The sequence below is a fragment of the Paroedura picta genome, chromosome 11 (genome assembly GCF_049243985.1).
Source record: "Paroedura picta isolate Pp20150507F chromosome 11, Ppicta_v3.0, whole genome shotgun sequence".
Classification (NCBI taxonomy): Eukaryota; Metazoa; Chordata; class Lepidosauria; order Squamata; family Gekkonidae; genus Paroedura; species Paroedura picta.
Genome location: NC_135379.1, coordinates 5,411,288 through 5,421,796, shown reverse-complemented (window position 1 = coordinate 5,421,796; position 10,509 = coordinate 5,411,288). Strand labels below are relative to the sequence as shown.

At 49.7% G+C, this 10,509-nt stretch overlaps 1 protein-coding gene across 7 annotated transcripts in view; it reads left to right on the top strand.

Moving 5' to 3' along the window:
* The window catches only part of PRKAG2 (protein kinase AMP-activated non-catalytic subunit gamma 2), a 138,748-nt gene that overhangs the window by 26,573 nt on the left and 101,666 nt on the right, over positions 1-10,509 (top strand). The window contains exon 1 of one of the 7 annotated variants that reach the window (XM_077302823.1): positions 89-154. The exons of 2 other annotated variants lie outside the window; for them this stretch is intronic. Coding sequence is in view for 3 of the 5 variants with exons in the window: in XM_077302818.1 (XP_077158933.1) it covers positions 10,406-10,435 (30 nt within the window). In the remaining 2 variants the exon portion in view is untranslated. Of the gene's footprint in view, positions 1-88; positions 155-10,310; positions 10,436-10,509 lie in introns of those variants that run through there. 4 more of the 7 variants (XM_077302818.1, XM_077302822.1, XM_077302816.1 and 1 more) reach the window with 4 other exon arrangements.

The following is a 10,509-nucleotide window of genomic DNA, read 5'->3' as shown; positions in this document are numbered from 1 at the left end:
AGAGTCCTTATCCTTGTTGCCGGCTGTGCTTCTGTGACGTAATAGAATGTTCACAAACATTCCAGTTGCGGGGGGAACAGTTGTAGAATGTTGAGAACGAGGCCGTTCCTTTGAGAAACGGAAGTGAAAGATCTCTTTTGGCTGGAGAGGGAAGGTGAGGAACGGATTGTGGGGAAATGTGAGGAGATGTTGGGGCTTGGGGACCTTGGTGGGGAGGGGGAGAAAAGGCAGATTCAGAAGGAGCTGTTGCCAGGGGGAAGATGGCAGAGGGAAAGGGATGTGCATCTCGACCCATGATTCGTAAGCTTGGAATTACTGGCCTTATCTCACAAAGAGGAAAACAATTTCCGCAGCTCTAGTAAGTGGCACAAAAGGTGTTTGTCCGGAGAATATTTTGCATTTAAAGTCTCTGCAGTAGAATATTGATGCTTTCTTGGTGCTTTCATTCCCAGTATTTATTAGTCTGATGAAATACAACCCCAAAGTGCACATTTATTCCTACCACAGAGAAAACATGTTATTTAGAGCCAGATATTAGGTCTAGAAGATGAAGAAAAGTTGGTTTTTATACCCTGCTTTTGACTATTCGGAGGAGTCTCAAAATGGCTTCCAATTGCCTCCCCTTCCTCTCCCCACAGTCACCTTATGAGGTAGGTGATGTTGAGAGAACTGGGACTGGCCCAAGGTCACCCAATGGCTGCATGTGGAGGAGGAGCAGGGAATCAAACCCAGCTCTCCAGATTTGAGCCACCGCTCTTAACCCTTACACCAGGGGTAGTCAACCTGTGGTCCTCCAGAAGTTCATGGATTACAATTCCCATGAGCCCCTGCTAGCAAATGCTGGCAGGGGCTCATGGGAATTATTGTCCATGAACGTCTGGAGGACCACAGGTTGACTACCCCTGCCTCACACCATGCTGGCTGAGTCATACAACAGCAGGTCAGACCACCTGGTGAGCTTCAGGCTCCAGTGAAGATTTGAACCTGGCTCTCCCCAGACTTTTCCTGGCACTTTGGGTGCTTAGAGGCTTTTTGTGTGTATTTGTGTTACATGTGAATGAATGTGTCGCTGAACTGAACAGCCTGCCAAGATGGCAGCCGCTGGTTCTTGTTCCAGTCATGTGACCTGCTCAGCTGTCAGCTGCCGCAGGCATCCTAGACTCACTTGATTCCTGAGGACAGACTTATGGGAAAAGCCATCCTTGGAAAATTGTTCTGTCTCCAAGGAAAAACACATCAAAATCCATGTAATCTGAAGAACCCTGGGCGCTGTATGACTGCAGCTGCTCTCCAGGAGACGATGAAAAAGCGGAAGCCAAGCCACGTACAACCGAACTATAAATAAATTATAGCAATTAAAAACCCATTTTTGGACTGAGAAAGCTACAATGTTGAGACGGACAGCGTTATATGACCGGAGAGGTGGGGATTGTCTCCCATTTTAGGCCTAATGCAATCTGATATCATCGAAATACAATAGGAGCTGGGTTGGCAATTAGATTTTTATCCCCTCATCTGTAAAGATGGCTCTCCCTCCCGTGAAAATGCTTCTGTCAGGAAGGAAATGCGTATTTGCTTCAGAACGCGTAATCAAATTTTCTTTGTAGACAGTATCTGGGTCGTGAGCCACGTGTGCCACTCCAGGAGCAGGGCAGAGCTGTGGAATTTCGCTCATTCGGATGCTTGGGACAAAATTGAATCAAGGGCAGAGGGATGGGCAATGTGGCCCGAAGAGGCAGAGAGAAAGCAGAAAGGCTCCATGTCTGCCTTGCCTCAGTCCCCCCCCCCCCAAAAAAAAGAGAACGGGCCCATCTAGATATGGTAGTAGGCCAGGCACTGCCTCCGAGTTTCTGGTTAACATGGGCAGGCAGGTTGTGGAAAGGCACCTGGCTACAGTGGATGTACAATCTCCCAGGTCCATGCCCCAGGGGGATGGACCAGATCCAGTGGGATGAAATTAATTCAAAAGAAATTCCGTCTAAACATCCGGAAGAAGTTCCTGGCAGTTAGAGCGGTTCCTCAGTGGAACAGGCGTCCCCGGGAGGTGGTGGGTTCTCCATCTTTGGAGATTTCTAAACAGAGACTGGATAGCCATCAGACGGAGAGGCTGATTCTGTGAAGGTTCAAGGGGGTGGCAGGTGACAGTGGATGAGCAAGAGGGTTGTGAGAGTCCTGCAGTGTGCAGGGGGTTAGACTAGATGACCCATGAAGTCCCTTCCAACTCTCTAGGATTCTAAGTGGTGTATCCTGGGGAGTGTTTGAAGAACATTTTAGAGAGCTTGCAGAGTCTTCCATCATCTTCAAAACCTCTTGGAGGATGGGAGATGTGCCACAAGACTGGAGGGGTGAATGTTATCACCGTCTCCCGAAAAGGAGGAACGAAGACCCAGAAAACAGCAGGCCTGTCAGTGTAATCTCTGTCCCATGGAAGCAAGCATCTGGAGGACCATTAGGTGATCCAGGGAACCCAGCACAGATTTATCCCCCAGAGGTCCTGCTAGATCGGCCTCAGTTCCTTGTCTGACCGAGTGATGGGCTTCCTAGAATGTGGGAACACCATCAATGTTGTTTAAAGTTTATGACTCCTAGAGTGGGAAGGGGTCGTAGAGGCCATCTAGTCCTACCTAAGGCATCTAGGAAAAGTCCTGGTCCAGCCGCAAGAAGGGGGAGCTCCCCACCTCCTTTGGTAGCCGCTTCCACTGCTGAACTACTTGGATATCTAGCCACAAGAGCAGGACTGCCCAGTGCCAGCATGGAGGGACTATGGAACGGGCCTGTAAGAACAGCACTGATTCCTCTACAAGAAGACCCCTCAACAACTGGCACATTGCAAAAGCATCTTTAAAATAAAACTGTATCCAAGGGAAGTGACAGTGTGGTATTGTGGCGAAGAGCAGCGATCTCTAATCTGGAGGGCCGGGTTTGATTCCGCACACCTTCACATGCAACCAGTTGGGTGACCTTGGGCCAGGCACAGTTCTCTTAGAGCTCTCTCAGCCTGCACATGCAACCAGTTGGGTGACCTTGGACCAGACACAGTTCTCTTAGAGCTCTCTCAGCCTCACCTGCCTTCCAGGTGCTTTTGTAGGGAGAGGAAGGGAAGACGATTGTAAGCCGCTTTGAGACTCACAAAGCCTGCCGGGTGACCTTGGGCCAGTCCCATTTCTCCCAGAACTCTCTCAGCCCCACCTCCCTCACGAGAGACAGGGAATGTAATTGTAAGTTGCTTCACGTTAAGGCAGAGAAAAGTGAGGTATAAAAACCTTCTCTTCTTCTGCTTTTCCTTCAGAAGCACAAGTGCCGGTCTTTCCTCCCCATCCGGGCCTCGTGCACGGCCTGCATTGGACTGCTAACCTCTCTTATCCCAAGCCGCCCTCCTTGCCTGATGCAAATCCCCTTTGCCCCCTTTCTCAAAGTTCATGTGGGCTGCAGCAGCATCCCTTTAATTCAGTCTCAGCTGCCTGGAACGTGCCTCCCTGCCCACTTTGCAGCCTCGCCTGACACTGTTGCCTGTTTCCTCCTGGGTTCCCTTGTGTTCCTGCCATCTCGCTGGTTGTGCAGCTCTGGGAATTGCACACACACCCAGACCGGTCCCGACTGTAGCAGCGGCAGGAGCAGCATCGTTTCCCGGACCTGAAATATTTCCATTTTTCCTTGGTTTCTCTCCCCCCCCCACCCCCCACCCTGGGAAGGTTTTGTTGCTATTTCTTCCCTCCCCAATGCACTCCTATGGATATTTCAGCTCAAAGGACGGGATTTTTCAGAGCCGTAAGTAATGGATTGGTATGAGTCATCTCTTGTTTTGACGGAGGTGGCTTCTGGAAGACAGACAGACGGAGCCTGTGGGAAGGGGGAAAACGGTTTGGGTGTCTTTGTGGCAAGACCGGCGTGGAGGGCAAGAAGCGTTCTGTGAGCTGGGTGAGAGAAGCATCGTCTTTGGGTCTCCCTCTAACTGGGGCAATGTTTTGTCTGCGTGGCTCGCAGGAAAGACGCGGCGAGGTTTCTCTTAACGACAACAAAACGACAAGGCTGAACACAGCGTTCCTTTCCGACTCGCTTCCCACTGATAACTTTCTCTCCTCCCTGCCTGGAAAAATTTGCAGGCAAGAGAATTAGAGATTTGGTAGCGAACAGAAAGGGGAGGCGGGGATAATTTGTTGCCTTTTTGTTTCCACCGTCTGTTCTCTGTACCCTGCAGGGTCTGTCTTCTCCAGATGCTGGTCTGAAAGAACTGGTCTCTTCTTCCAAAGCATTTTCTGTAGTCTGTAAGGTTGTGGGGGAGGATTTATGTTGCCTGGTTAGGGAGCTTGCTCCTTTCTAATGGGATTTTGTGGGCTTGGGGGGGGGGAGCGCCAACTACATTGTTTTCTTCTTCCAGTTAGAGATTTGACTTAAAAGGTTGACTTTGCAATGATTTGCAGTTTGCACAACTTCGCTTCCTGATTTGGTGTGCGTTTCCTGTGAACCGAGGCATCCATTTCAACAGCAAAGCCAACATCTTGTCCCTGAAACTCCGCTCCACTTGCTTCTAAGCACCCTGTTTCATGGCATGCCAATGGATTCCCTTTGGTTCGCTGTGTACCTACCGCTAGCCAGTAGGTGCTGGGCAGACACAACCGGACATCCTCATTGCATAAGCAGTGAATGAAACGGATTTCGTGGAGCAATTTGGTTGGTACATTTTAGCTCGCTTTTCAGACTGGCGTTCAATGTATCTTCTGCACAAATTTCTTCTCTCCATCATCCTATTGTTAGTAGCTGTTGGAGTTACCTGCTGGGCCACATCCATGAAGTTTTGCTGAGAGGAAAAGAGGCAGGACAGCTTCAGGGAGCAGGGCTGACCCCTTCATTTTCTGAAGCCCCTGGGAACGGGCTGCTAAGCTGCAGGCATTGTGAAGGGCTGCGGGAAGGGGCAGGGGCAGGGTTGCACTGGTAGGGTGGCCTTGGCCAGAGGTCAGGTCCATTTCCTAGGTAAGCTCCTGGAGGATAGGTCTGTTCAGGATTCTTGGCCATAGCTGTGTTGCGCCAACTTTTCCCCTGGAATATGTCCTGGGGAGAAACCACGGCAGTCTGTGGCATATTCAGGTGAAGTCACCGATAGGTGCTCCAGGTCCCGGTTCGAGAGCTTACAAGTGAGTCCCTCGTGAACAACTGGGTTGCTCTGCCCCTGATCTTCCAGGCTGCACATAAGACAGTATTGCTTTGGGGTGATGTCATGGGACCATACAGCCTGGCTCTAAGGCAAGATGTATTGCTAACCATCATGCTTGTATTTCCTCAAGAGAACCTGGATTAGAGCACCCAGGCCATTTCCCAGTAGGCTCCTGTTCAAGAGTTAGCCAGTGCTAGACCCAACGGCCTTGGTTAGTATTTGGATGAGAGACCACCAAGGATCATGTTGGGCAGAGGTCCGTCAGTGGCTATTAGACACAATGTAATAATGAAACACAATGTCTGGAGCAGTGATGTTCTGTATTCTTGGTACTTGGGGGGCAAGTTCTGGCCCCCCAGTAGACCTGAAGGCACCTGGGTTTTGGCCATTGGCACAGTGTTGGACTAGATGGTTCATTGGCCTGATCCATCATGGCTTCTCTTACGTACTCTTGGCAGGACCTCTGGAGTTCCGGCCTCACTGGTAGATGACCTGGTGGCACCTGGTTTGCTCGATGGGTCATTGGCTTGATCCATCATGGCTTCTCAAGGGGAGGGCATATCAATCCAAGTAATACATAAATAACAGTGGAGGGGCATCTGGGGTTCTGGCCCTGCTGGTGGACCTCCTGGTGGAACCTCCTGATGGTTTTAGTCACTGTGTGTGCTGGACTACCAGATGGGGCATTGGCCTGATCCATCATGGCTTCTGTTATGTTCTCTTAACAACAGTGGGAGGGCTTCTGGAGTTCTGGCCCTGCTGGAGGACTTCTTTATGGCACCAGGATTTTGCCACTGTGTGACCCAGAGTGTGGGACTGGAGGGACCATTGGTCTGATCCAGCCAGCATGGCTTCTCATACATTTCCTTATCACCATGTTTGCTAGGCTGAGGCAGACAAAGGCAAGCCATCTCCACCCCTGTCCTTGAAAATCCCACCTCAGCCTTCTGAGCATGTGAATGCTCAGGACAGTTCATGGCTTAATTAATTGTTTTGATAACCGCTGGTGCCTGGATACCACTTACTGTGTTTCCCCAGCCACTCACGCTGTCCGAACGCTGCTGATGTGCAGTAGTTTTAATGCTCCTTGATTGGTTATTGCTCTCTGGATATGTGTTATGGCTGTGGTGGGGGGCATCACTGTTCCCTTTTGCAGCCGGTTGGATTGTTTTCGCAAGGGCATGCCGCTTCTGGAGCCAATCTGGCTGGAAACCGGGGCTACAGATGCACGAAATAAGCAGAGGCTTCCGAGAATCACACCTCCTGAACGAGAACTTGGGGGCTTATTAAATTAAACCAGCTGGTAGTGGGCTGCGGGCGAAAAAGCAGTTCTGCGTTGCACGCCATGCACCTTGTAGTCTGGGATTCGGTTTTGTGGGAAGCATTCGACACTGAGGGCTGTAAAGAAGGGAATTTCTTTGGGGCAACGGCGGTGGGGTCCATTTCGGCCCCCGTGGACAGCAGAGCACTCGAGAGACCTCCCGCTTGATCCAACTTGGGCAGTTCTTGCAAAAGCGTGTGAAGGAAGAGAACCTCAAGGGCTCCACAGGCAGTGTTTCCGAGCTCTGGCCAGTGTGTGAAGCAAGGGCAGGCACTCTGTGATTTGTTTGCTGACCATCTTGGTGTTTTGGCTTCTGGTTCAGGCTCCATTCTCAGGTACATGACCGGTCATGAGAGAAAACAACATCTGTCCTCAAACAGTACATGTCGGTGCCTCTTTTGCCAATTGGGTGAAAAGCTAAACAGACATGAAGGCGAAGGGAGGGGGGGGGTAAAATCAATAGAGCCCTAAAAGCAGAGAATGGACAGATTTTGCAACTCCCTGACCAAACAGCAACACTATGATTAAGACCCACAAGGCTGTATTCTCACTGAAAAGCTGCTGTAAACATCTCGGGATTGGACAGGAGCAGGCGTGCTGGCAGCCAGAGAAATTAGCCTTGCCCTCCTACAGTTTTTGCCAACTGAGAATATCCCCAAAGCTGCTATTAGCCCTGCATTTGGGGAACTGGTGGGCCGTTGCATAAGACGGGATGCTGGACTGGATGGACCACTGGGATGGTCTAGGACAGTTGTTCTTATGGCCTTGTATTTAAGGAGCCACGAAAATTCTTCTTTTGCTGCCGCAGGACGCCATGTTTACCCCTTTAGAGATACAGGAGATACAGTTGGAGCTGGGCTGTGCAGCAGTACGTATTGGAATACAAAAATGAATAAAAGATGGCAGGTCTACGCTTTGTTTTGAAATATTTATCCTTGGCCTAATGGTTTAGGGCAGGGGAAGTCAAACTGCAGGCCTCCAGATGTCCATGGACTACGATTCCCATGAGCCCCTGCCAGCAAATGCTGGCAGGGGCTCATGGGAATCGTAGTCCATGGACATCTGGAGGGCCGCAGTTTGACTATCCCAGGTTTAGGGCTTAAGTGCTCCTTGAAGTAATGTCATACCACTTTAAAGCTACTTGAATGGCATTAGCTTTGAATTGTGCCTGGAAGCAATTGAGCACCCCGTGTAGCTCTTCCAACAATTGTGTGCCGATTGCAGCTTCCAAACCATCTTCAAGGGCAGTCCCACAAAGAGCAAACTGCAGTAGTTCAGTCTGAATGCGATCCGAACAGGGATGATGGTGACCAGACCCTCACACTTAAGGAAGGGCCTCAGCTGGCACATGGACAAAAGCTGGGCCCAGGAGAGATTTGAACCTCCTTCTGTAAACTTGGATTCCAAGTTTACGTGGCTGTCCTCAGAGAGGCAATTCCTGAGGATAAAGGCCCTGCTCTGTTCTTCAAACCAAGTGCCGAGTTTTGCTCCTGCTGGCAGATGCTATCTAGAAAGACCAGTCTCAAATCTTCTTCTCGAATCTGTATTTTCCCTTTATCATGATCGAATTGGTATAAGCGACTGACAAGTAACTTCCCCGTCTGATGATTGATACCTCTCAGGAAGTGGGCTGAATCAATGAATGCCATTATTGGCCCTCATTTGTCTAAATCTCCAGCTACGGGAACTCCTCCGTAATGAGTGACTATTTTAGCCGCGGTCTGGTGCTGTTTTGCTTCAGTTTCATCTCCAATGTTTTTTAAGGATTCCATACTGGCAAACAGTACATCGCCTCCTCGATCGTCCTCAGGATGCCGCCTCTAAACAACATCACGCAAAAGAGGTCTTGAGAAGGACCAGCTGCGTATCCAAATCTTCTGTGCTCGGGCTTTGATCAAATCACATCTCCTGCACGATCTTATGCATTTAATTATGGTCCGGCTGCCTCTGCCGAACGCAGCTGGAGGCAAATCGCAAACGGAGTCTCGAAAACAACCAGCCTCGCATGTCCCGCTTTCTTGCCTGCTTGAAATGCCCAATGAATAAAAAGCAGACCCTGCCGGACGGTGGCCGTTCAGAGAAGCCCCTGCAGCTGACTTGCTCCCAGATCCCACCCAGAGGGTGCTAAACATCCCCCAGCACTGGTCTCTGGTAATTAATCAGGACTCTCCTTCCGGTTTTGCCACAAAAGGATTTTCTGCTTCCTGTTGGGGTTCTGGTGGTTGTTCCTGAGGTCTCTCTCCTATCTCTCCAATGCTTTTTTTTTTGTTGTTGTTTGTGTGATTCTGATCAATGGAGGGTGGCTTGCATGGAGACTCGGAGGATTCATGTTGCAATTCCAGCTGTTTTGTTCTTTGGGATTATCTTAAATCAGAAGCTACAGTTGTTAAATGTATGTGTTCCGCTGACCCTGTGGAAGAAAAGAGGCATGCATACAACGTTGTGTGTTGCGAGTACATTTCTGTTGGGAGGAGCATAAACATTCCTTTATGATGCACCCAATCACCTGTTGCCTTGTTGTAGCAGCCAAATTGCCAAGAGGCAGTGGGCGGTGTCATGATTCAAGTGCTGGGCTAAGACCAGAGAGACCTGGGTTTAAATCTCAGTTATGAAGCTCATTGGATAACCCGGGCCTTGGGCACTCTTTCTCAGTCCTGGCCTACCTCACAGGGCTGTGAATAAAAGGGAGGCGTAGAGAGTTGCCCTGTGACTGCCCTGAAGTCCTTTTTTGGGGGGGGGGGGAGGTAGAATTAAATGTGGCAAACAGATTGTGCTTCCTTTGTATCTTTATATCTGATGTTCAAGGCTCAGTTTAAACATGATGCAGGTGGGTCAGAAAACCTACCTGTGTTGCTTTGAATGTGTTCGCAGAATTTCAGTATGCAAGACAGCAAAGCAACAGGCTGCTTAAAAGAATAACATCTGGAAGAGGAACAATTTTGTAAAGAGAGAGGGGGGGCCTAACTGTCTGTTGCTTGGCATCCATTCTGACTGTTGTGGAGGCAAGCAGCGAGGAAGTCTACAAATGAGCCAGACAAGACATAGGGGGAGAATATTCACAAAATACCAGGAAGTTCGTAATCTAACTATGCTAAATACACATCTCCTCTGATGCCCCCTGCAGGGCATTCTTCATATGTTTTTGAATCATGCACGTTACAGATCTTGCATAATCCAACAGGTTATGGGCTCAGACTATTGTCTAAGGTGGCCTCATGCTTCCTGCTGCTCTTCCTCCACAGGGAAGCAGTTCTGCCTTCTATTTCTTCCTCTTAACAACAGTTTTACATGGGTGACTTGCCCCAGGTCATTTAGCAAGCTTCCACGGCAAAGTGAGAATTCGAATCTGGGTCTCTCAAATCCTAGTGTATAGCTCCACCAGCTGGCTCTTGAAAAGCAAAGCCGCTGAGCCCGTGGCACGAAGGCCTTTTCATTACGGTTAGAATTTCTGGCTAAATTGCTTTTACATCCCCTTTTCCTCTCCCCCTTCCACCCGTTTTTTGTTTGGCTTCCCAAAGCTTGGGCGGCAAAATCTGCCGAGTAATTACAAGGTTGGCGTCCCCGTAAAGAAAACTCAAAGTGATGATTGCCAAGATAAAGGGCTCTTCTGAGCAGCCTTGGGCAATTCTCACAGTTTCCTAGCCTCAGTTTCCCATCCGTCAAAGACAAAAAAAAAGAGACACAGTGACATTAGAGAGACGTCCACAAAGGAGGATCCTTTCGCAGAGCCTCAAGTCCCTTGTGGATGGCCAGACTCCATCAGTGCTTAATAATCCTCCCAGCTTTCCCACTGGAATATCTTTTCAGGCCAGCTGATTTCTTACCCATGGGAATTACTCACGGCTGCTGGCCACAATGAATGCGCAGAGCAAGCTGGGAGAGCCGGGGAGGGAGACGGAAAAACAGCACCGTTGCTGCTGCTGTCGCCTGAAATGCTGGAAGTTTCCCCCCGTTTGGCACAGGTAGGAAACTCTGGACCGAAGGTGGTCGGCAGACCTGGAGAAAGACCTCCTGTCCCTTTCACCAGAAGCAAATG